The sequence below is a fragment of the Nelumbo lutea genome, chromosome 1, assembly GCF_056320005.1.
Source record: "Nelumbo lutea isolate HS-2025 chromosome 1, American lotus-T2T, whole genome shotgun sequence".
Taxonomy (NCBI): Eukaryota; Viridiplantae; Streptophyta; class Magnoliopsida; order Proteales; family Nelumbonaceae; genus Nelumbo; species Nelumbo lutea.
The window spans coordinates 41,300,531-41,321,904 of record NC_142684.1 but is presented as its reverse complement, the minus strand read 5'-3'; the positions used below and the strand labels follow the sequence as shown (position 1 = coordinate 41,321,904).

At 39.5% G+C, this 21,374-nt stretch overlaps 1 protein-coding gene across 2 annotated transcripts in view; it reads right to left on the bottom strand.

The window, feature by feature from the left end:
- LOC148874384 (uncharacterized) overlaps nucleotides 1–21,374 on the bottom strand; it is a 57,490-nt gene that overhangs the window by 3,687 nt on the left and 32,429 nt on the right. Inside the window, exon 3 of one of the 2 annotated variants that reach the window (XM_088963796.1) lies at nucleotides 18,628–18,729. The exons of the other annotated variant lie outside the window; for it this stretch is intronic. Coding sequence (XP_088819922.1) covers nucleotides 18,628–18,729 — 102 coding nt within the window. The remainder of the gene's footprint in view (nucleotides 1–18,627; nucleotides 18,730–21,374) is intronic. 2 annotated transcript variants of the gene reach the window in all.

Genomic DNA, 21,374 nt, shown 5'->3' with positions numbered 1-21,374 from the left:
TCTTCAACCAGAGTAATTCACACACTCCTTGTGCCATAGCCCTAAATTCTGGCTCAGCACTTGACCGAGCCACTACATTTTGTTTCTTACTCCTCCAAGTGACTAAGTTTCCTCCTAAGAATGTACAGTAACCAGAAGTGGACCGTCTATCTACTAGAAATCCTGCATAATCGGCATCTGTATATGCTTCAAGAGTCAGTCGTCCATTTCTTCTGAATAAAATTCCTTTTCCTGGATTGGCTTTCAAATAGTGCAGAATTCGATGAGCAGCCTGCAGATGAACTTCTTTAGGATTATGCATAAACTGACTTATTACACTTACAACATATGCAATATCCGGTCGTGTATGTGCAAGATAAATGAGTTTTCCAACTAGTCTTTGGAACATCTCCTTGTCTACACTTGCATTCTCGTTGGCTTCTCCAAGTTTATGATTGGGATCTATGGGCGTGGAAGCTGGTTTACATTCATATTTCCTGTTTCTCTCAAAAGATCAACAACATACTTTTGTTGAGAGATAAAGATGCCTTGTTTAGAATGTGCAACTTCAATTCCCAGAAAATACTTTAGTCTCCCCAAGTCTTTTATCACAAATTCTTTGGCAAGACAGTTTTTCAATGCTTCCTTCTCCTTTTTATCATTCCCAGTAACAATTATATCATCCACAGACTAATAGTGCAATAACTCCCCCTGAGGCTGTGTGTTTGATAAACAATGTGTGGTCACCTTGACTTTGCTTGTAACCTGTACTCAGCATTACCTTCGTAAACCTTCCAAACCATGCTCTTGGAGATTGTTTGAGACCGTATAGTGCTTTCTTCAACCGACAAACTTTGTTCCCTTTAATGCCTTCTCCAAAACCCGGTGGAATGTCCATGTATATCTCCTCTTCTAGATCACCATGGAGAAAAACATTTTTTACATCAAATTGTTGCAAATCCCAATTATAGTTACCAGCCAATGACAATAACACCCTTACTGTATTCATTTTAGCTACTGGGGCAAAAGTCTCCTGATAATCTACCCCATAAGTTTGTGTATATCCCTTGGCTACCAAGCGTGCTTTGTACCTTTCTAATGATCCATCAGATTTGTACTTAATTGTGAACACCCATTTACAACCTACCGTCTTCATGTTTCTTGGTAGATCCACAACTTCCCATGTGTTGTTTTTTTCTAATGCCTCCATTTCCACTCTCATGGATTTTCTCCACTCCTTATTAGAAAGTGCCTTGGCTAGAGTATTAGGAATCGAAATGGTGTTAAGGCTGGCTAGAAAACTTATGGGATTTAGAGAATCTTTGGAATGATACATATTTGGTTAAAGGGTACAATGGGCATTTGGTACATTCTCTGGTTCCTTTTCTCAGTGCAATAGGTAGGTCATACTCATACTCAGACTGTGAAGATGTAGGTTCAGGTTCCGAGCATCCCTCAGCTCTAGGATTAGGAGTTGAATCTTGGACTTGCACAGGTTGAGGATCTGGATTTTTCCTCCTAGAGTAAACCTGCATATATCTCACATTATCATGCACATCATTCGTGGGGTTAACAGTGTCCGAATTTGGTTCAATGGTCGGGTTGTTTGACTCTTGTTGAGACTCGGGAATGTGGGGCTCAGAGGAATGTGACTCAGAGGGATGTGATTCTTGACGGTTGAATGTCTGTGAGGAGGGTAATACATCTAGGGAAAGTAGATCCGAGGCCTTATCTTCCATTAATGAGGGCTCCCCCTGAAGATAAGGTTGAGTGAAAAAAGATTTTCCTTCCTCAAATGTGACATCGATGGAGGTGTAGAATTTTCTGGTGGCTGGATGATAACATTTATAACCTTTCTGAGTTGGGGAATATCCCAAGAAGACACTTGATTGCTCATGGGTCTAATTTTCCCTTATTATGGACATGAACAAAGACAGTGCAGCCAAAAATTCTTGGTGTGAGATTATTTGAGGCTCGAATATCATGGTAAAATTGAGAAAGGACTTGTATTGGGCTTCGGTTGTCAAGAACTTTAGATGGTAGTCTATTTATGGTGTAGGCAGCAATAAGGACAGCTTCCCCCCAATATTGTTTTGGCACCTAATTTTGAAAGAGAAAGGCTCAGGTGGTTTGCAAAAGATGGCCATTTTTAATCTCAACTACCCCATTCTGTTGGGGAGTGCTAACACAGGAGGATTCATGCACAATGCCTTCTTTTTTAAAAAATGGGGACAAATTCTGATTAAAATAATCTGTAGCATTATCAGATCGAAACCTTTTAATTTTCAAATCAAACTGAGTTTGGACCATGTTATGAAAGTTGGGAAGAATCGTACCCACATCAGATTTAGACTTAAGAAGAAAAATCCATGTAACCCTAGTGCAATCATCAATAAAGGTGACGAACCATCTGGAACCAGTAATGTTGGGAATTTGAGAAGGGCCCCATATATCCAAATGAATCAAATAAAAAGGAGTTGAAGATCTTTTATTGCTGATTGGGAAAGAAACCTTTTTATGCTTAGCAAGTTCACAAACATCACAATGAAAGGTTTCAACATCAATTCCTTTAAACAAGGAAGGAAGCATTGTTTTTAAAATAGGAAATGAAGGACGACCAAAACGGAAATGATGACGTCAAATTAAATCTTTATTGGAGGTAGATAAGAATGACTCGTGTGTGACATGCATAACAGTATGAGATGATTTGTTGGTTGCTTCAAGGTAGTAGAGTCCATCTCTTTCCTTAGCAAGTCCAATCTTCTTCCTCGAAACCTGGTCCTGAAATACACAGTAAGAAGGGAAGAACACAACATTGCAGTTCACATACATCTTGGGTGAGTTTATGTATAGAGATAAGGCTAGTGGATAACTTAGGAACATAAAGCACATTTTTAAGTAATAGGGATGGGGTAATTTGAATATTCCCAATCCCTGCCACTGTGGTGAAAGAATCATCAACAACAAAAATTTTTCTATTATTAGGACAGAGTGTATAGGTGAGAAAATGTAGTGAAGAGGGTGTCATGTGGTCAGTAGCTCCAGAATCAAGAATCCATGGAAAAACACTAGCCGAGGCATGTTATCCTAGAGATAAAGACTCACCTAAGAGAGCAAGAGAGGTAAAACCACTTCCTGATTTCAAGGATTTCAGGAAGCACCTTAGCCTTTCAATTTCTTCATCATTAAGGGGTTGTGGAGACATTATGGGCCTGTTGAACTCCTATTCAAACTCCTCGATTTCCCCATTCCTTACTGGATGTGGGAGGTTTCCCATGAAGTTTCCAGCACCGATCTTTTGTGTGTCTGGGCTTCTTGCAATAGGTGCACCAGAGGTTATAGTTAGAGTCACGGGTGGTTGCGTCACGAGCCAAGTTGTGATTGTTCTCACCCTTTGAACCACTGTAACTTCCTCCCCTTGCCACCATGGCTGAGCCTTTGAGATCTTTAGGCTCAAGCATGATTCCACAACGGCTTTCCTCAGCTCTGACGAGGGGTATGACTTCATTCAGTGGAGGCACTTCTTCTTTGCCAAGAATTTGTATTCGGACCTAATCAAATTCAGCATTTAGTTCGACAAAAAAAATCATACACCCTATCTCTTTCAATAAAATTCTTCAAGATCATAGCATCATCTACGCACTTTGTCTCAAGAACCTGATAATGATCAAGCTCATGCCATAAATTTTGCAACAGATTTGCATACTCTGTAACACTCCTGCTCCCTTGTTTGGCCGCCACAGTCTTCACTTTGACCTCATAGACACGAGCAACGTCATGGGCTTTGGAATAGGTTTGTCGGACAGCATCCCAAATAGCCTTTGCAGATGGAAGAAACATACAAGTATCACTGATCTCGGGTGTCATTGAACTCCACAACCATGACATAATCATGGAGTCCTCTTCGTCCCAAGCATCAAAATTTGGCTTGCCCAACCTTGGTCATGTTCCAAGGTGATGACTAATTTTTCCTTTTCCCTTCAAATAGGTATGCACTAGTTGTGACCACTTCAAGTAATTCTGGCCATTCAGTCTATATGTTGTCTGAATATTATTCTGCAAATCACCAGTGTGAGGATGAGAATTTGTTGCTCCATCGATTTGGACGAGAGCACTTGTTGCAGTCATGTCGGACATTGTTAATAGAGGAAAAATAAGGCCATTAGGAAAGGAGAATAAAAGAACACTTCTGGTTACAAATCAACACTGAAGGCCAGAAGAGAAAAACACAAAAAATTGGCAATGAAGGCCGAAAAAAATCTCAAGGTTGACAAACCTAGAGCTTTGATACCATGTTTTGAAATGGTAGAATACTGATATGTTTCATTCTATTGCCAATTGGCATATTTATACAGTAAGCTGCTGCAATAAATAGAAAGAAAGAAAAATAGAAAGAAAGGAAAATGGAAAGAAAATAAAATAGAAAGAAGAAAAAATAGAAAGAAGAAAATAGAAATTACAAAAATAGAAAGAAAAACTTTCTAAATCAATCATTCCACAATCCTAGGAATATATACAATTCTATTTTCAGATCTGAACCAGTAACCCACGTTTTCCAACAGTTACCATAGGGATAACTGCCTTGTGGTAGCCAAGCTTTCATAGTGACGTTGCTTTTTGTTCATCCGATGTCGGCTCTTCCTATCATTGTGAAGCAGAATTTGCCAAGTGTTGGATTGTTTACCCATCAATAGGGAACGTGAGCTGGATTTAGACCATTGTGAGACGGGTTAGTTTTACCCTATTGATGATATTGTCATGATAGTAATTCAACCTAGTACAAGAGGAACTGTTGATTCACACAATTGGTCACCGCACTTGGTTGAAAGGCTAGTGGCGCGAAGCTACTATGTGCCGGTTTATGACTAAATGCCTCTAAGTCATAATCCTGGCTAAACACACAATGCGTGCGCGAACCTTTCCCTTTTCCCTTGCAAACTATCAAGAAGAAAATTTTGTGATCTTGAAATTTGAACAAGCTCTTCATTCTGGATGCCAAAGATATAGCTTTCCTAATGAACTGTTGGAAGAGTCCATGGACCATCCAACAAAGAAAGTGTGCACATTACACAAACTTAGAAGTCATTCTCAATCTACAGCCCTCTCAAATCCTAACAAGAAGCCCATTCAACAGGTCTCAAGCATTACTACCCTTGTTCAATAACCCCTCCAATTGATCCTTAAAAACAACAGTCACCTCACCCCACTCCTCCCTGAAAGGCTGACCTACTCCAGAGGGCCCTAATTTTAACTAGGTAGCACCCAACAAAATTCAGCTTCTCTTGACCCTCAGATAAAAAGCCCCAAATCATTGTTAATTTTTTTTTCCTATTCGTTTTGTTTTGTTCATTGGTTATGGTGGCAGGATTAATTCTGCCAATTTCAGCCAAGAGTTCATGTACGTGAATGAATGAAATGGCTCATGCCCAGATCAGTTCAGTTTCTCAATTCCAAATTCTCTCTTTTCTCTTCTCTATTCTCTTCCTTGATTAAATCATCATAGCTTTATTCTTTGTATGTAGTTTCACAAGATTTATTTGGGGTTTCTTCTTCCGGCTTATTAACATGGATAATTGGGATCCACAGTCCCCTAGTGATGTTATTGCAAAGTGGCTTGTTCTACGGCAAAGCAAGAAAGCAAAAGTGTTTTGGAGCTGTACTCCTTTTTCAGTAGTATGGGAGATTTGGAAAGAAAGAATTAGAAGGATATTTAAAGGAAAAAGCAAGAAACAAAGAGACGATGATTTTGAACATAAGCTTCTAACTGCTATATTTATTGGGTCTTGATATTACCAGAACTTAAAGAAGTAAATAGGAAGTCATTTGGGGCAGGTGCTTGGTCAAGGTGACCATTCTTGGCTCAGCTCGCAAATTTCCAGGCTTGGGATTTGGGGAAATACTCAATGGTTGCATTAAATATTTAATGTTGTTCCAAGTCCCACATTGCTCAAGAATGGAAATGAAGGCTTTGCCTTCATCTATAAAAGGATAGGTAACCCTAGAGGTGTAAATTGAGCCGTGTTGGGCCGGCACAGCATGGCCCACATCCAGCCCATGCAAAGTGTGGGTCGTGGCTCCCTACCCCAGGATAATTTGGGGGTCGGCCCAACACGGCCCACGGCCTGAGCCCACACAGGCCCATGCCATGCTATGGGTCAGACCGGTCTGTGGGCCGAGCCTTGGGCCAGGCCAGGCCAAGCTATAGAAGGTCTATTTTTATATGAATTTTGACATATACAATAGTTAAATAAAATAGTATAATAAAGTTGAAAACAAAATTTTATACATATTAAAATTTGTGCTTGAGGCGCAAGGCGACGCACACGCCTTTTTGAAAAGTGCAAGGCACAAAAAAGGTGCAGGGGTCAATTTGTGCTTGAGGCGCAAGGCGACGTGCACGCCTTTTTGAAGCAAGGCACAAAAATATAAAAAAAATTGCTATATATAAAAAAAATGTCAAAAAACTCAAAAAATGCCAAAAATTCAAAAAATTTTAAACATAATATAAATAAAAAATATAAACTTAAATTTTAAAATAATGTTTTAAAAGACCTATTATCTAAAATTAAAATACATAAACATAAGATGTAAAGCATATTCAATTGAGAATTTAAAAATAAAACAAAACATATAAAACATTTTCAAGCATGTAAAACCTCTATTCTCTTTTTTCATTCAATTGCATTACTTCAAGTAGCTAATGTAATGTAAGACATATTACATTCCTAATTCTACGAGCCGCCTTTGTGCCATGCACCTCGAGGCAAGCCCAAATAAGTTCACGTTAGGTCTTAAATTCTTAGTTTTCACACAAAAAATAATGATTTTATAATTTTAAATGCTTTTTAAGAATACATTTTAGTAGGATGAATGAATGAACAACATTACCAAAAGGTGCACGCCTGTGAGCCTTTTGAACAACATTTTATTAGGCTGAGGCACACCAGGCGTGTGCCTTTTGAAAGGGTTGTGCCTAGGACCTAAGCTAGGCATGCCTTTTAAATCACTGAGCTTGCCGACATGCAAGCCACAGGCAGCACAGCCCGCTCAGTTGTGTCATGTCGTGCTGGCCCATGGACCTAAAACCCTAAGCCCAGCACAGCCCGCGTATTGCTATGTTGGGCCATGCAAGCCCAACTCAATTTTGTGTCGGCCGCGGGTGGCATGGCTCGATTTACAGCTCTTGGTAACCCAAACCAAATCAAGTCTAACAATTAAATGAGGTTTGTGCCTTGTTTTTTGTGCCATAGACCTAAAGCCTAGCCAAGCCCAATTTAATTTTGGCTTGTGTAATTTTTTGTATGTGTTACATTTAATTTAAATTTTTAAATTTAAATAATTAAATATTTATTTGATGTCAAAGGCCCAAAGTCATTACTTGTTAGGCCCAGAAAGCCCATAAGCGCAGCCCGTGCTCATGTAGGATAGGGCTTGGGCATACAATCTAGGCCCGAGTCAGCTTAAAGCCCTTACCAATGGTGCTAAGCCCGGCCCATGATCACCCCCATGCTTGGTCTTTGTTAGAGTTGGAAAATGTTGAAAGGGATAAATTCATGTTATGTTGTTTTTGTGTTATTATGTTTTTTTCTGATTTGAGGGTGATTGTGTATTACCATTTGTGGATGTAACCTTTACTTTTTTTCATTTTAATGAAATTTTCTTTTTTTATTTACTAAGAAAAAAAGATTGTTCTAAGTAGAACAACAAGAGTATGTACAACAAAATAGTTAAAGATCATATAATATTTGAACTTTTTTACTTAAAATCAATTTAAAAATAAAGCAAATAAATGCAACTTCTATAAATAACATCAAAACACCTTCATGACAGTGACTGAAAAAACTAAAAGAAAGGTCATTACTGAATCCTGGTTGCATCTGAAAATTATAACCATAATGTATATACTAAAATTATTTCAATTTCCTAGAAATTTGTAAAAAAATGTATACAATAAAAGCTTGTAGATAATAAGTTTACCTCATTTTCAATCTGCATCTACCACACATAGGGGTGCAAGTTGGGCAGGCTTGGGTTGGGAATTTGTTAAAATTTGAAGGGGCCCAGCCTGTGGGCTAGGGTCCAATGCAGTTCAAATTCTTCAAATTGGACACCTGACTTTGCACCCGTAACCATACAATTAAGAAAGAAAAGTTAAGGAACTGAATAATCAAGAAACTTCCTAAAGACCAACAAATTTGCACCATTAAAGGAATGCATGTGAAAAAATTGCATTCAACCACCTTTTTAACAAAACCAGCGGTGCCTTTGCACACTTGAATCACCGGTAATTCCAATCTTTCTCACGTGTGTCATCAACCAGTTTATCTTCACTGAAAATCTTCTATTTGCTAACAAACAAGATCTAAATCCAATTGTAACATATGCAACTTTGCCTTTAATCTCCAGCATAAGATTCACCATCTCAATGCTTTAAATTGGATCAAGTTTCCCAACCAATTTCAGTATCAATCATGAATTGTCTCAGTCTGAATTACTTAAAAATACATGGGATGTACTTCCTCAAGAATCTCTTTTGCAAGAACAAGCATCTTTGCATCTTTGACCTTAACTTGTTCAACTTGCTCAGCTACATCTTCTTGGACATTAACCTCAAAGCTTGTCAAAAGTGTTTGGCTACTACTTTAGCAATTCCAATTTGTTCTTGCCCTGTACCATGAATTTCAACATCTAGAACTTCTTTAGGTTCAAAAATAGGCTTAAGTTCACCAGGACTTCCAAATGGATCATTGTTTTTTTATGATGATCTATAACCATTTTCTCAACTTCAAAGGTCTGAGTTTACACACAAATTTAAACTTCCTCATCATAGTTTGCTTTAAATTTTGTTATCTATCATAGAAGAATGGAGAGAGAAGAGATGAAGAGGGTAGTGAAGTAAAAATGCCAACTCCAATGTTATATGAAGAAACTTTAAAATATAACAGTATACAAGAATGCCCTTGTGCCACATACCCACCTACCAAAAAAAAAGTGGGTGGTAGATGCCAATCATACCCAATTTGTTACACAATTCATTATGGCACATATTTGTATTGCCTTTAGTAAACAGTCAGCCAATTGCTCTATAGATCTTACAAAGGGAAGAGAAAGTTCTCCTCTTTCCACTTTTTCACAAATGAAATGCTTGTCAACCTCTATATGTTTGGTTCTGTGATGCTTGTTGAGGATTTAATCAGTTTTATGCAGATTTAGCAGGAATCTTTTATATGCTTATTGTTTAGATAGGAAGTGGGGACCACAACATTTTTTATGGGCCCTTTGTTGATTGCCTTTTAAGTGTTTTATGCAGTTTTAGATGCGCCCTATAAGGGCAAATTTTTCATTGTACTCCACTTTATATTTTTAATATAAATACTAGTTAAGGGGGCAGCCAAATTAAGGGCTCTCTTTTCTCTCTCAAACCTCTTCTTCTTCTTCTTCTTCTTCTTCTTCAAGAAAGCATCTTTTCTTTCACAGATTTTTAATTCAACAAGATTTCTACTTGGTATCAGAGCAAGGTTAGGGTTTCTTGGAGTTCCCCCATGCAACCTTAGATCAGCCAATTGCATGAGGAGATAAAGGGCTGATCGATCTACTTCAGACTACCCAGTTCCTGGATTCTTTTGGTGTATTTCAGTCATCAAGAAGGTGATCTAGGTTTTGGCATCAAAATCAAGAAGAACTAGAGTGCGGGAAAGAATCCCAGGAAAGTTGGACTCTTCATTCTTGATCTGATCTTGGGCGCTTGGACCTTGTTGCTAGGGTTCTGGATATTTTTGAGCTTTCTAGAGTGATCAAATCACTCTTCTCTCCAGTGGAAGACGGTGGGAGAAGAGGGTTTTCTCTCCAAATAGGGTTTTCTCCTTCCAGAAAGGCCAGTCGCCATTGTGAGTGAGATCGATCTAATCTTAGAGACTTTTTACCTAGTGTTTTGCTGTTTTTAAATTGTTTGAAGCTGAGATGGAGGGCTAGAGTACTAAGTAAAAGTCCACCAGTAACATGGGTCCAGGTGTTGGAGGTACAAGTGATATGTTTGGGTCTGGAATTATTACCACATTTAAATTGGATGGCACAAATTATTTAGAATGGGCACAATCAGCCAAAATGGCGATTGGTGCTCGTGTAAAACTAAGGTACATAACTGGGGAGGAAAAGAGACCTGATACAAATTCCTCCCAGTGGGTACAAGAGAATTACATGGTGATGTCCTGGCTATGTAATTCTATTTTACCCCACATTGGCAAAAATTTTCTATGGGCTAATACAACAAAGGAGATTTGGGACGGAGAGACTGAAACCTATTCCCAGAAGTAGAATGTAGCCAGAGCCTATCAATTAAGGAATCAGGTGATTAGTATAAAACAGGGAGATAAACCTCTTGCCATGTATTTCTCTATGCTGAAAACCCTTTGGCAAGAGATAGATCATTTCGAAATTGTGGTTTGGTAGTGTGAATGATGTAGCAACCTATCAGAAGTTGATAGAGTGAATAGGGTTTTTGAGTTCTTGGTTGGGTTAAACCCTGAATTCGACATTGCTAGGCAACATATCCTTTCTAGAGAGAGTGACACTTTCTCAAGCCTATGCCTTTGTTTCTAGAGAAGAGAGCAAGAGGAATGTCATGTTGAGACAACCTGGGATTGATTAGTCTGCTATGGTTAGTACAACTAGACCTAAGCCAAATGGAGACAAAGGGACCAATGAGACTAAGAGGGAGGACAAGAAGGACTTGGTGTGTGATTATTGTAAGAAGGCTAAGCATACCAAAGACACTTGCTAGAAGCTCTACCCATACCTCATACCAGCTCAAGTCAAGAACAAGAATGGAAATGCAAATGTGACAATTACAAGAGACTCTTCGGGACCCCTTACCAAAGCTGAATGGGAGACCATTGCAATAGAAGCAGTCAAAACCGAATCGGAAAAGTTTGGATAGCTTATGAGTAAGAAGAATTCAGCCGGTTCTAGTTATTCAGATGAACAACAGAGTGCAGGAGCCAATCACACCACCTCTTTTGCTCATACAGGTTACTCATATGCAACTGCAAATTATGCATCAACCTCAAGTAAGGAGGGACCTCCCTGGATTATAGACTCAAGAGCATCTAAGCACATGACTAACATACCTACCCTTTTCAATTCTTACCAATTATGCTCTGGTAGAGACAGAGTCTCTACAACAAATGGTTCACATGTCCCCATTGTTGGGAAAGGGGCAATTAGAGTGACCAGTAAAAAATTTAAATTGTTCTTTGACAAAACATGTCCCTAGTATCTTCTATCTTACATGTTCCTAGACTTCATACTAACCTTCTTTCTGTTAGTTCTTTGACAAAAAATTTAAACTGTTCAATGACCTTCCTCCCTCGTAATTGTGTTTTACAGGATCTAGAGCCAAAAAGGATAATTGGGAGAGGTCACGAGGTGAATGGAGTCTACCTTTTGGACGAGATACTGAGACATCAAAGCCATCACCATATTAGTAGCAGCAATAATAGTGGATCAAAGTTCGTTAGTCAGATTATGCTCTGGCATAATCGGTTAGGTCATCTTTCTTTCAGGTCACTAAAGTTTTTGTTTCCAAAGTTGTTTGAGATAAAGTGAGACAAGCTGATGGATCAAAGTTCGTTAGTCAGATTATGCTCTGGCATAATCGGTTAGGTCCTCTTACTTTCAAACTTATCACCCTCTTTCCGGAAGAGATAAAGTGAGACAAGCTGATGGATCATACACTTCCATAGCTGGTCAAGGAACTCTCTCTCTTCCCCTTGGCCTTACTCTTTCTAATGTTCTTCATGTTCCAAAATTCCCTATGAATTTGTTCTCAGTCAGTAGTGTTACAAATTCCTTAAACTGTTCTGTGACTTTTTTCCCTTCCTATTGTGTGATTCAGGATCTGACCTCAGGGAGGACGATTGGTAGGGGACGTATGGTTGATGGACTCTATATGCTAGAGAATACAGCTGGCCTTCATGTTACAGAGTCTATGAGTCAGTTCAGAAAGAGTAAAATGTATTTGTGGCATTGTTGTCTGGGTCGTTTGTCTTTTTGAGTCCTTGAAAGTGGTTTTCCCAGAACTGTGTAAATCGGTGTTTGTTTCAAGCATGGGAATATCCAATGCTTGCTTTCAAGCATTGGATTTTCCCAGAACTGGGAACTCAATTACCGAATATCCAATGCTTGCTTACACAATTCTGGGTTTCAGTTCTGGGAACCGTGTCAGTTAAGCAAGCATTGTAGAACTCAATTTCCTCAAAGAAATAGTAAATCTAAGTTTCATTTTCACATTGTGCATTCTGATGTGTGGGGCCCTGTTACCTTACCTTTTGAGAGTGGCTACAAGTACTTCATTACCTTCATTGACGATTAATCTAGATACACTTGGGTATATCCAATGCGAACCCGTGAGGAAGTACCAAAAATTATCCAAGATATCCAGCGAATGTTCTTCACCCAATTTCAAACCGAAATTCAAAGATTTCATTCAGACAATGCAAAAGAATTTTTTCATAGTGACCTCACAGAGTTCTTTGCTTCACATGGCTCACTTCACTGGAGCTCTTGTGCCTGCACGCCACAACAAAAAGGTGTGGCTGAACGGAAGAACCGACACCTTCTTGAAGTGGCACGGGGTTTACTACTCCACATGAATGTTCCCAAACGATTTTGGCTTGAGGCTGTCCTTTGTTCTACATACCTCATTAACCGAATGCCCTCTCGTTGGTTAAAGTACAAAGCACCACATCAGCTTCTCTTTCCTAAGGCCCCTCTTCTTTCTATTCCTCCTTGTGTTTTTTATTATCGGTGCTTTGTCCAAAACCTATCTCCCACCGGGGGAAATTGGACTCTCGTGCTATCCCGTGCATATTTCTTGGCTACTCATTCTCTTAGAAAGGGTATCGTTGCTTTGATCCTGTTTCTTGGAAATTCTCTATCTCCATGGATGTTACCTTCTTTGAGGATGAGCCCTTCTTTCCTGTTTCTCCTCAGGGGGAGTGTAGGCATGAGGAGAAACTAGTTCAACTTCCTCCTCTTCTTAATCTTTCTCCTTCTCCCCCTTCTCCTTCTGATCCTCCACCTTTCCGTGTTTTTTCTCGTCGTCGTAAAGGCCAACCAGGTTCAAGTGTTGTGGAGAATCCAGAAGTCATACCTCAAATGCCATCAAATTCCTTGGGGGATGATCATACTCACTCAGGTAACTTGATTCCCAACCTCCCTGTTGCTAATGATCTTGACCTTCCCATTGCCCACAGGAAAGGTGTTAGGTCGTGGACCACTAAACACCCCATTTCCAACTTTGTTTCCTATGAGAACATCTCACCTTCATTTCGTGTTTTTCTTTTCTTACCTCCATTGACAGTATCACTATTCCCAAGAATGTGGCAGAAGCTCTCAGTACCAGAATGGACGAAGGCCATGAAGGAAGAAATTGATGCTCTTCATAAGAATGGCACGTGGAAACTTGTTGATCTCCCTAAAGGAAAGGATCCAGTTGGATGTAAATGGGTGTTCACTGTTAAGCATGGGGCTGATGAAACCGTGGAGAGGTATAAAGCTCGTTTAGTGGCAAAGGGTTTTACTCAAGTATATGGAGTTGATTATGCATAAACCTTTGCCCCTGTTGCCAAAATGAACTCTATTAGAGTACTTTTTTCTCTTGCTGCCAATTTGAATTGGGATCTACATCAGCTCAACATCAAGAATGCCTTCTTGAATGGTTACCTTGAAGAGGAAGTTTATATGGTTCAACCCCCCGATTTTTTGGCTCAAGTAAGTGAACAAAAGGTGTGCAAGTTGAAGAAGTCTTTTTATGGGTTGAAGCAATCACCAAGAGCTTGGTTCAGCAGATTTCATATTGTAGTTCAGCAGAGGGGATACTGTTAGACAGTTTTGTATGCCCTTAGCTTCAATCAAGATGATGTACTTTATGAGTTTATTGTAAATGAATAAAAGTGCACATTTGATTCATGTTCCCTTGGTATGTTTCTGTGTAATACCCTTAAACTGGACATTTAATGAGACTCGTGTTAGTTTAGAATGTTCACAACAGGTGGGTCGGTCTGGGGAGACCTATCCTGACAAGGCTGACACTGTGGTGCCACCAAGTAGGTTGGAGTGGCCTGTCTCAGCTGCCAGGGTGAGACCCTAGGCACATACAGTGTAGGATTAATTAAATCTTAGAACTGGACCAGATTTCCAATATTGCCCTGGACCTTGGAGATTGATGGGCAAAATTGGAAAGTTACACTTGACCCCTAGACTTGATTATGATACTACACTAGGCGTCGGATTAGGTTGTCTTTGATATACCAATCAATGAGATCCTTAGCGGGGGTCGAAACCTGGGTATGTTGGGATAGTCTGAGAATTCATCTAAGTGGGTGATCATAGTGACAGGATCAGCCCCTTTGTCGGACAAAGGTAATGATCGGGGATGCACTCTCACTGATGGAAACCAAAACTGCCATCAGCCGATTTCAATCATTGAGATTTGTTTTGCAAAATATATTTTATGAGATATAAAAGTATGTATATTATGGTTTCTAAAAGGTTTGCAAAAGGTTTTAATTCCCAGGATCCATATAAGCAGAGAGTGCAACACTGTTCCTTGCAGTTGAGGGAGAGGTCCTCTCTTGTCAGGCAGTGTATGATCATTATGGGCTGAGAGGTTAAGTGTAAGACCATGAGGATAATACTTGATGGGCTAATCTTGCATCTGCCCACAGTCCCTAGGTGTTACAAGGTGGCTTGGCCCAGGGACCACTTAGGGTAAGTGTTGGGCCCATAGAGACCATGAAATGGTTTTAAAGGGGTGCACTGTCCATAACAGTGTATTCGGCCAAGCCTTGTAACAAAGGCTGGGCCGAACCCATGTGGCTGATGTGTAGATTAATGTTAGGGTCCCACGCCATACAAGGAAGCCCAATTGGGCAGCAATTTGGAAGGCTAAGTGAATACATAACCTTAAATGGGCCTTAAGCCCATTTCGAACTAGGTTAATTTGACTAGTCATTTAAAGGGGTGAATTCTGAGATGGATCAGCTGATAGGATTGGGCCAGACCCTATCCACTTAGAGAGTCCAAGATCTAAATAAGATTTAGATCTGGAAGCCTCCTAATTAGATTAAGAGATGGCTGATCTAATTTGCAGATAAGATAAGAGTTATCCCTTATCACTTAAAGGGACTTCTAATCCAAATATGATTTGGATCTCCAACTCCTGATGGGATTAGGAACTAATCCCTTTGAGATTATGAAAGGAGGAGGGGGCGGCAGCCTTTACAAATGCAAGCAATACACATTCTTGTCTTCAGAGCTGAAATCACAGAAGAGAGAATTCAGCACCCAGCAAATACTCCCTTGCTGCCTCCTTCCTGTCGCTGCCGCCTCCAGCAGTTCAATCTCCAGTTCTTGGGAGAAATCAAGATTTGATCTTGATACCAATCTTTTGGAGAAAAGATTGGTTGGAGTTGTATTCACAAGCCATCCAATTGATTCTTGCGAAGGGTCAAGTTCTTTTGGAAGAACACTAATGATTCTGCTCCACCCTGCACTGCGCCATCTTCAGTGGGAGCAGATTTTGGATCCTTCATTGGGCATGAACACCTCCATTGGGAGATACTGCTTCTCCGTACCAGGTATAATCCCTCCCTACTCCTTTTGGTTCAGATCTGGTTCAGTTTATGGTTCAAGAATGATCCTTGAAAATATGATTTTCTAAATAGGGAATTCGATTCCCAGTTGAAGGGAGAGAAAAATTTTTGAAATTCGCCCCCTTATTCTGCAATCTTTGGGCGCCCATGTGATGGATATCCTATCCCTTCAGATACAAGCAATGTCAGTCAGATCACACACTGTTTGTAAAAAGAGAAGGTAAAATGGCTGCCCTAATAGTATATGTGGATGACATAATTGTTACTGGTGACTGGAATGATGAAATTCAAAGTTTGAAGGGCTTCCTTGCCACTCAGTTCGAAGTGAAAGATCTAGGACCCGCCAAATACTTCCTTGGAATTGAGGTTGCCTGATCAAAAAATGGTATCTTCATCTCCCAAAGGAAATATGTCTTAGATTTGCTTAAGGACACTGGAAAGTTTGGGGTTAAATCAGCTAACTCTCCCATTGACCCCAACCATAAGTTAAGTGACAGCCAAGGTGAACCTCTTAAGGATGTGAAGCAATTTCAAAGGTTTGTAGGGAGATTGTTGTACCTCTCTATGACTCGTCCAGACATAGCATATGCTGTTGGTGTCCTCAGCCAGTTCATGCATCCACCTAGGTCCACTCATCTTGAAGCAGCGGAGAGAATACTGCGGTATCTTAAGAAGTTCCCAGGTGCTGGCTTATTATTCCAGAAACATGAACATTTGAGAGTTGAAATTTACACAGATGCGGATTGGGTTGGATCTCAAAGTGACAGAAGGTCTACTAGTGGTTACTGCACCTTTGTAGGAGGGAACCTTGTTACTTGGAGAAGTAAGAAGAAAACCGTGGTAGCTAGATCTAGTGCTGAAGCTGAGTATCGTGCAATGGCACACGAAGTAACCGAAAGTATGTGGATAAAGAATCTATTGGAAGAGTTGGGTTTTCCAATAAATAAACCCATGGCTCTACTCTGTGACAACAAGGCAGCTATAAGTATCGCTGCCAACCCGGTACTACATGATAGAACAAAGCACATTGAAGTTGACAAGCACTTTATTAGAGAGAAAATCATCACAGGCGAAGTATGCACTCCATACATTAGCTCTAAAGACCAACTAGCAGGCATCTTTACAAAAGGGCTAAACCATTCCAAACACCAAGGCCTCTGTGACAAGTTGGGCATGATTGATATCTATGCCCCAACTTGAGGGGGAGTGTTGATAGGTGTATTATATGTACTGTACACAGGTTTAGTGCTCGTAGGGGTATTTGTGTAAATTTGTAGACCTCTTGTGTTATACGGTCAGTATAGTATAAATACAATGCTTCATTCGATTGAAACAGTTCTTTTTGAGGCCTTAACTCAGTAGCCTCTTCTTCTTCTTCCTTCTTTCCTTTCTTCTTCTCGTAGTTTGCTACTATTGTCATGAACCAAGACACACTAAAAGGACTTGCCAGAAATTGCTAAAGAAAAACCAGAAGTCTTCTGGGTCTCAGTTAACTCATGTTGGAAATACGAGTGATACTCCTCATCCATCGTCAGATCAGACCATTACAATTTCTGCAGATGAGTATGCGAAATTTACCCAGTATCAAGAGGCATTAAAGAACTTCTCTCAGTGGGTCATTGATTCTGGTGCAACAGATCATATGACAGGTAATCCTAGTCTCTTTTCCACTTTCCAATCACACTTCTCCTTCAGTCACCTTAGCAGATGGTTCTATTTCTTCTGTCCGTGGTTCTAGCACTATCAATCCCACACCAACACTTTCTTTGTCATCCGTATTGAGTTTACCAAAATTTTCTTTTAATTTGGTATCTATTAGCAAACTCACTCGTACTCTTAACTATTGTATCTCATTCTTTCCTGATTAGTGTTTGTTTCAGGATCTTATGATGAAGAGGATTATTGGTAAAGGATGAGAATTAGGAGCTCTGTACATTTTAGATGCCTAGGAACCTCAGACCATTACCTATTCTAGTACTTTATCTCCTTTTGAAGCTCATTGTCGGTTGGGGCATCCATCTTTACCTTTGTTAAAGAAGTTATCTCCTCAGTTTCATGATGTATCTTCTTTAGATTGTGAGTCTTGTCAATTTGCAAAACATCATCGTCTATCGTCTGTTTCTTGAGTTAATAAAAGGGCTAGTCATGCTTTTGAGTTAGTACATTCAAATGTTTGGGGACCTTGTCCTATTATGTCTAAAACTGGTTCAGGGGGTAGACCAGCCTTAGACTGACCCCTCTGAACTAGTTCCAAAAAAAAAGAAGGGAGAGCGAGCTTCGATCAAGTTTTGAAACATTGATACAGGCAGATATGCTGGTAGGGGCGTATCGGCCTGTATCGAATCTTACTCTCCCTTTTTTCTCTTTGAAACTGATTCAGAGGTGTCGATCTAAGGCTGGTCTACCCCCTGAACCAGGTCACACCCCAATATGACCCCTATAGGGGCGTATCGTTAAGCCAACGATACGATACAATAGCCCAATACCGTATCGAAATTTTGAAAATTGGCTTCAATACAGGCCGATATGCCCCTACTAGCATATCAGCCTTTATCGATATTTTAAACCTTGAGTTCAGAAACTTCAGATGTTATCAATGGCCCTGAAGACTATTAGTAAAACACAAGTAACATGTTTACTTGACAAACTAGGTATCTGTATTCTGTACATCAGCTTGAAGAGCAGTGTTGAAAGGAGATATTTTCCAACTACATTATAGGATTGCTTTCAAGTTATCTATGTGAAGGAAAAGTTTTAATTTCATTCATTATAATGCTTAATCTAATAAAGTGTTTGAATAAGGATGGGCTTCATGTTTTCGCTCCTCGGTCTTTGTTTTTCCTCTCTTCTTCATATGTTTCTTTCTCTTCTATTAACCTTGAACCTCCTACAACTAGATCAAAGGACATAATTCAGCAATCATATTGGATAACCTAAACTCATAATAATGCTAATAGTAAAAAATTTCATTTATATAGATGCTTTGTAACTTAACTGCAAAAAACATGCGTGCCCTAAAAACAAGAGGAAGAGATCTTTGAGGATCCATCAGTTCTCGTAAGAGCCTCCGCATGAAAAACGGGAGATCCCGTAGCCTCTGTCAAGAAGAAAAAGAAGCCATCAGTTATGTTGACTTGAAACATAAATATGCTTTTCTTAAGGATTGTTACATTTAAATGAAGCAACAAACCACAAAGTGTGCTGTAAAAATTGCAAGCCTTGGGCACACCAATATCACAGACGAGAATCATTTTGTGGAGTGTAGCTTTCCTAAATCCAAGTTACCTAACTACTTGTTAGGTTTGGATGAATTAAGCTTGAATTTAATGTTTGATAGGTAACTTAATGTAAATGTCCCTAAAATTCCTAATATTTCCATTTCGATGGACAGAGTGACATGAAATTTTACCAGAATCGACCTCAATGAACACTACCAGCACTATGTGGAGTACAAAAGATAGTATTCATGACATATTTCCATTTCCACTTCCATGGGGTAACAATTCAAAATTTTACTGGAACCAACATATTCCCCAATGAACACTACCAGCACTATGCAGAGTACAAGTGATGGTATTATAACATAAGTTGGTAAAATATTGTAGATATGTGGAGTGACAATGTTATCGCCTGCCTAACAATATTGTAGATATGTGATAACATAGTTCCATTTCAGCAAGTTCAATATCCATTTCAATCATGAAGTTAAATATCAGTTTTTGTTCATGTAATAAATTATTTGGTTGGTCTATTAGAACCATTTACATTTTCTATGAGATTAAATTTTGCTTTAACTCATTCTTTCATTAAATTTTTAATCTTACCGTTTACAGGAGAACTTTGGAACGTATTCTTTTGTCTAAAACCTTAGTTTCTTAGCTTTGTTTAATTATTTGGAACAAGATAATAATTTTAAAAGGTGTGCCTATGCTTCTTTTATCATTTAACAAAATATCATTCCATATTTGTGGAAAATCCTATTCCCCCAAGGGTGGAAACATTTCATGGTTGGCTGCACTAGTGGGTAGCTTGTATAAAATCATTGCTAAAGTCTTGGCTGGTAGGTTGAAGACTGTATAGCCCTATCTTATATCTCAGAACCAAGGAGCTTTTGTAAAAGGGAGACAAATTGTGGATCAAATCTTAGTGGCAAATGAGTGTGTGGCAGCTAAGAAAAAACAAGGTGGCAAAGGTTTGACTTGTAAATTGGACCTAGAAAAAGGTTATGATATGGAGAATTGGTCCTTCCTGTTGAATTTAATGGAAAAGATGGGGCTAGGTGAAAGATGGAGGATGTGGATTAAAGAATGCATTAGCTCAGCACATTTTTCTATTCTGATGAATGGGGTAGCAAAGAATTTCTTCCAGGATAAAAGAGGACTAAGACAGGGTGATCCCTTATCCCCATTCTTATTCACCTTTGTGGCTGAGGTTTTGAGTAGACAAATCACCAAGGCTGATCAAGACAAACAGTCTGGTTGGAGGATGGGTAGATCAGAAATGGTGGTGTCTCAATTGCAATTTGTTGATGACATAATCATTTTCTGTGAAAGTTGTGATGAATCCAGTTGTGTAGTTGGAATCAACGTTGAAGGGGGGACATCCAAGACATGGCAAATCTGCTAGGTTGTGAAGTGAAAAATTGGCCTCTGGAATACTTAGTTATGCCCTTGGGTGGGAATCCGAAAGCGGAAAGCTTCTAGAAACCGATGGTAGATAGGTCCATAAAGAAGTTGGCAATGTGGAAGAGAAATTATATATCCTTGGGGGGAAGAATCACCTTGATAAAATCAACCCTAGAAAACCTACCCACTTATTTCCTCCACCTTTAAGATCCTAGTGAAAATAGCTAGGAAGTTGGAGAAGATTATGAGGGACTTTTTGTGGGAACCAAGTGATGAAAAGAAAGATCATTTAGTGAAGTGGGAGCAAATTTGTTACCCTAAGGAGCAGGGTGGATTATGTATGGGGAACCTATTAAAGAAAAGCAAGGCCCTTCTAGGGAAATGGCTGTGGAGATTCCCTTGTGAAGAAGAAAGGTTGTGGCACAGGGTCATTAAAAGCTTACATGGTGAAGCAGATAACGGCTGGGATGCAAAACTATCCCCCAATGCAGCTCCATTTTCTCCCTGGAAGGCAATCTTTGAGGTATATCCAACCTTTCTTCAATTTATCAAGTTTGATGTTGGTTATGGCAACAAAGTTTTAATCTATGAAGACCTTTGGATTGGGGATGTGCCTCTTATGATCAAATTCCCAAACCTCTACTCCTTATCAAACCATAAAAACAAACTTGTTGCTAGGTTTGGAGTGCTTTCAGATTTAGGGATCTCTTGGGATTTTGGTTTCAGAAGAGGGTTGAGGAAGAATGAGTATGAGTCTCTAGTGCTTTTTCTTTCAACACTTGAAAGGGTCTACTTGGACCAGTCTATAGTTGATTGTAGAGTTTCATCCCCAATTTCTGATGGTTTATTTTCTTGTGCATCTTTCTTTGGTTTGCTCACTCACATTGATCCTATGGGGGTGAACTTCCTAGTGAAAGAAATCTGTTCTAAACCGATCCCTTCAAAAGTACAAGCTTTCTATTGAGAAGTGTTCCTAGGGAAGGTAAACAATTGTGATGTGCTACAGAAAAAGAGGCCAAACAATTCTCTCTCCTCATGTGTGTGTCCTTTGTTTGTTCTCTCTTCGGATGCAGATGGGTTCCCCCACAAGATGTGGAAAGTCTATTCAGCCCCTATT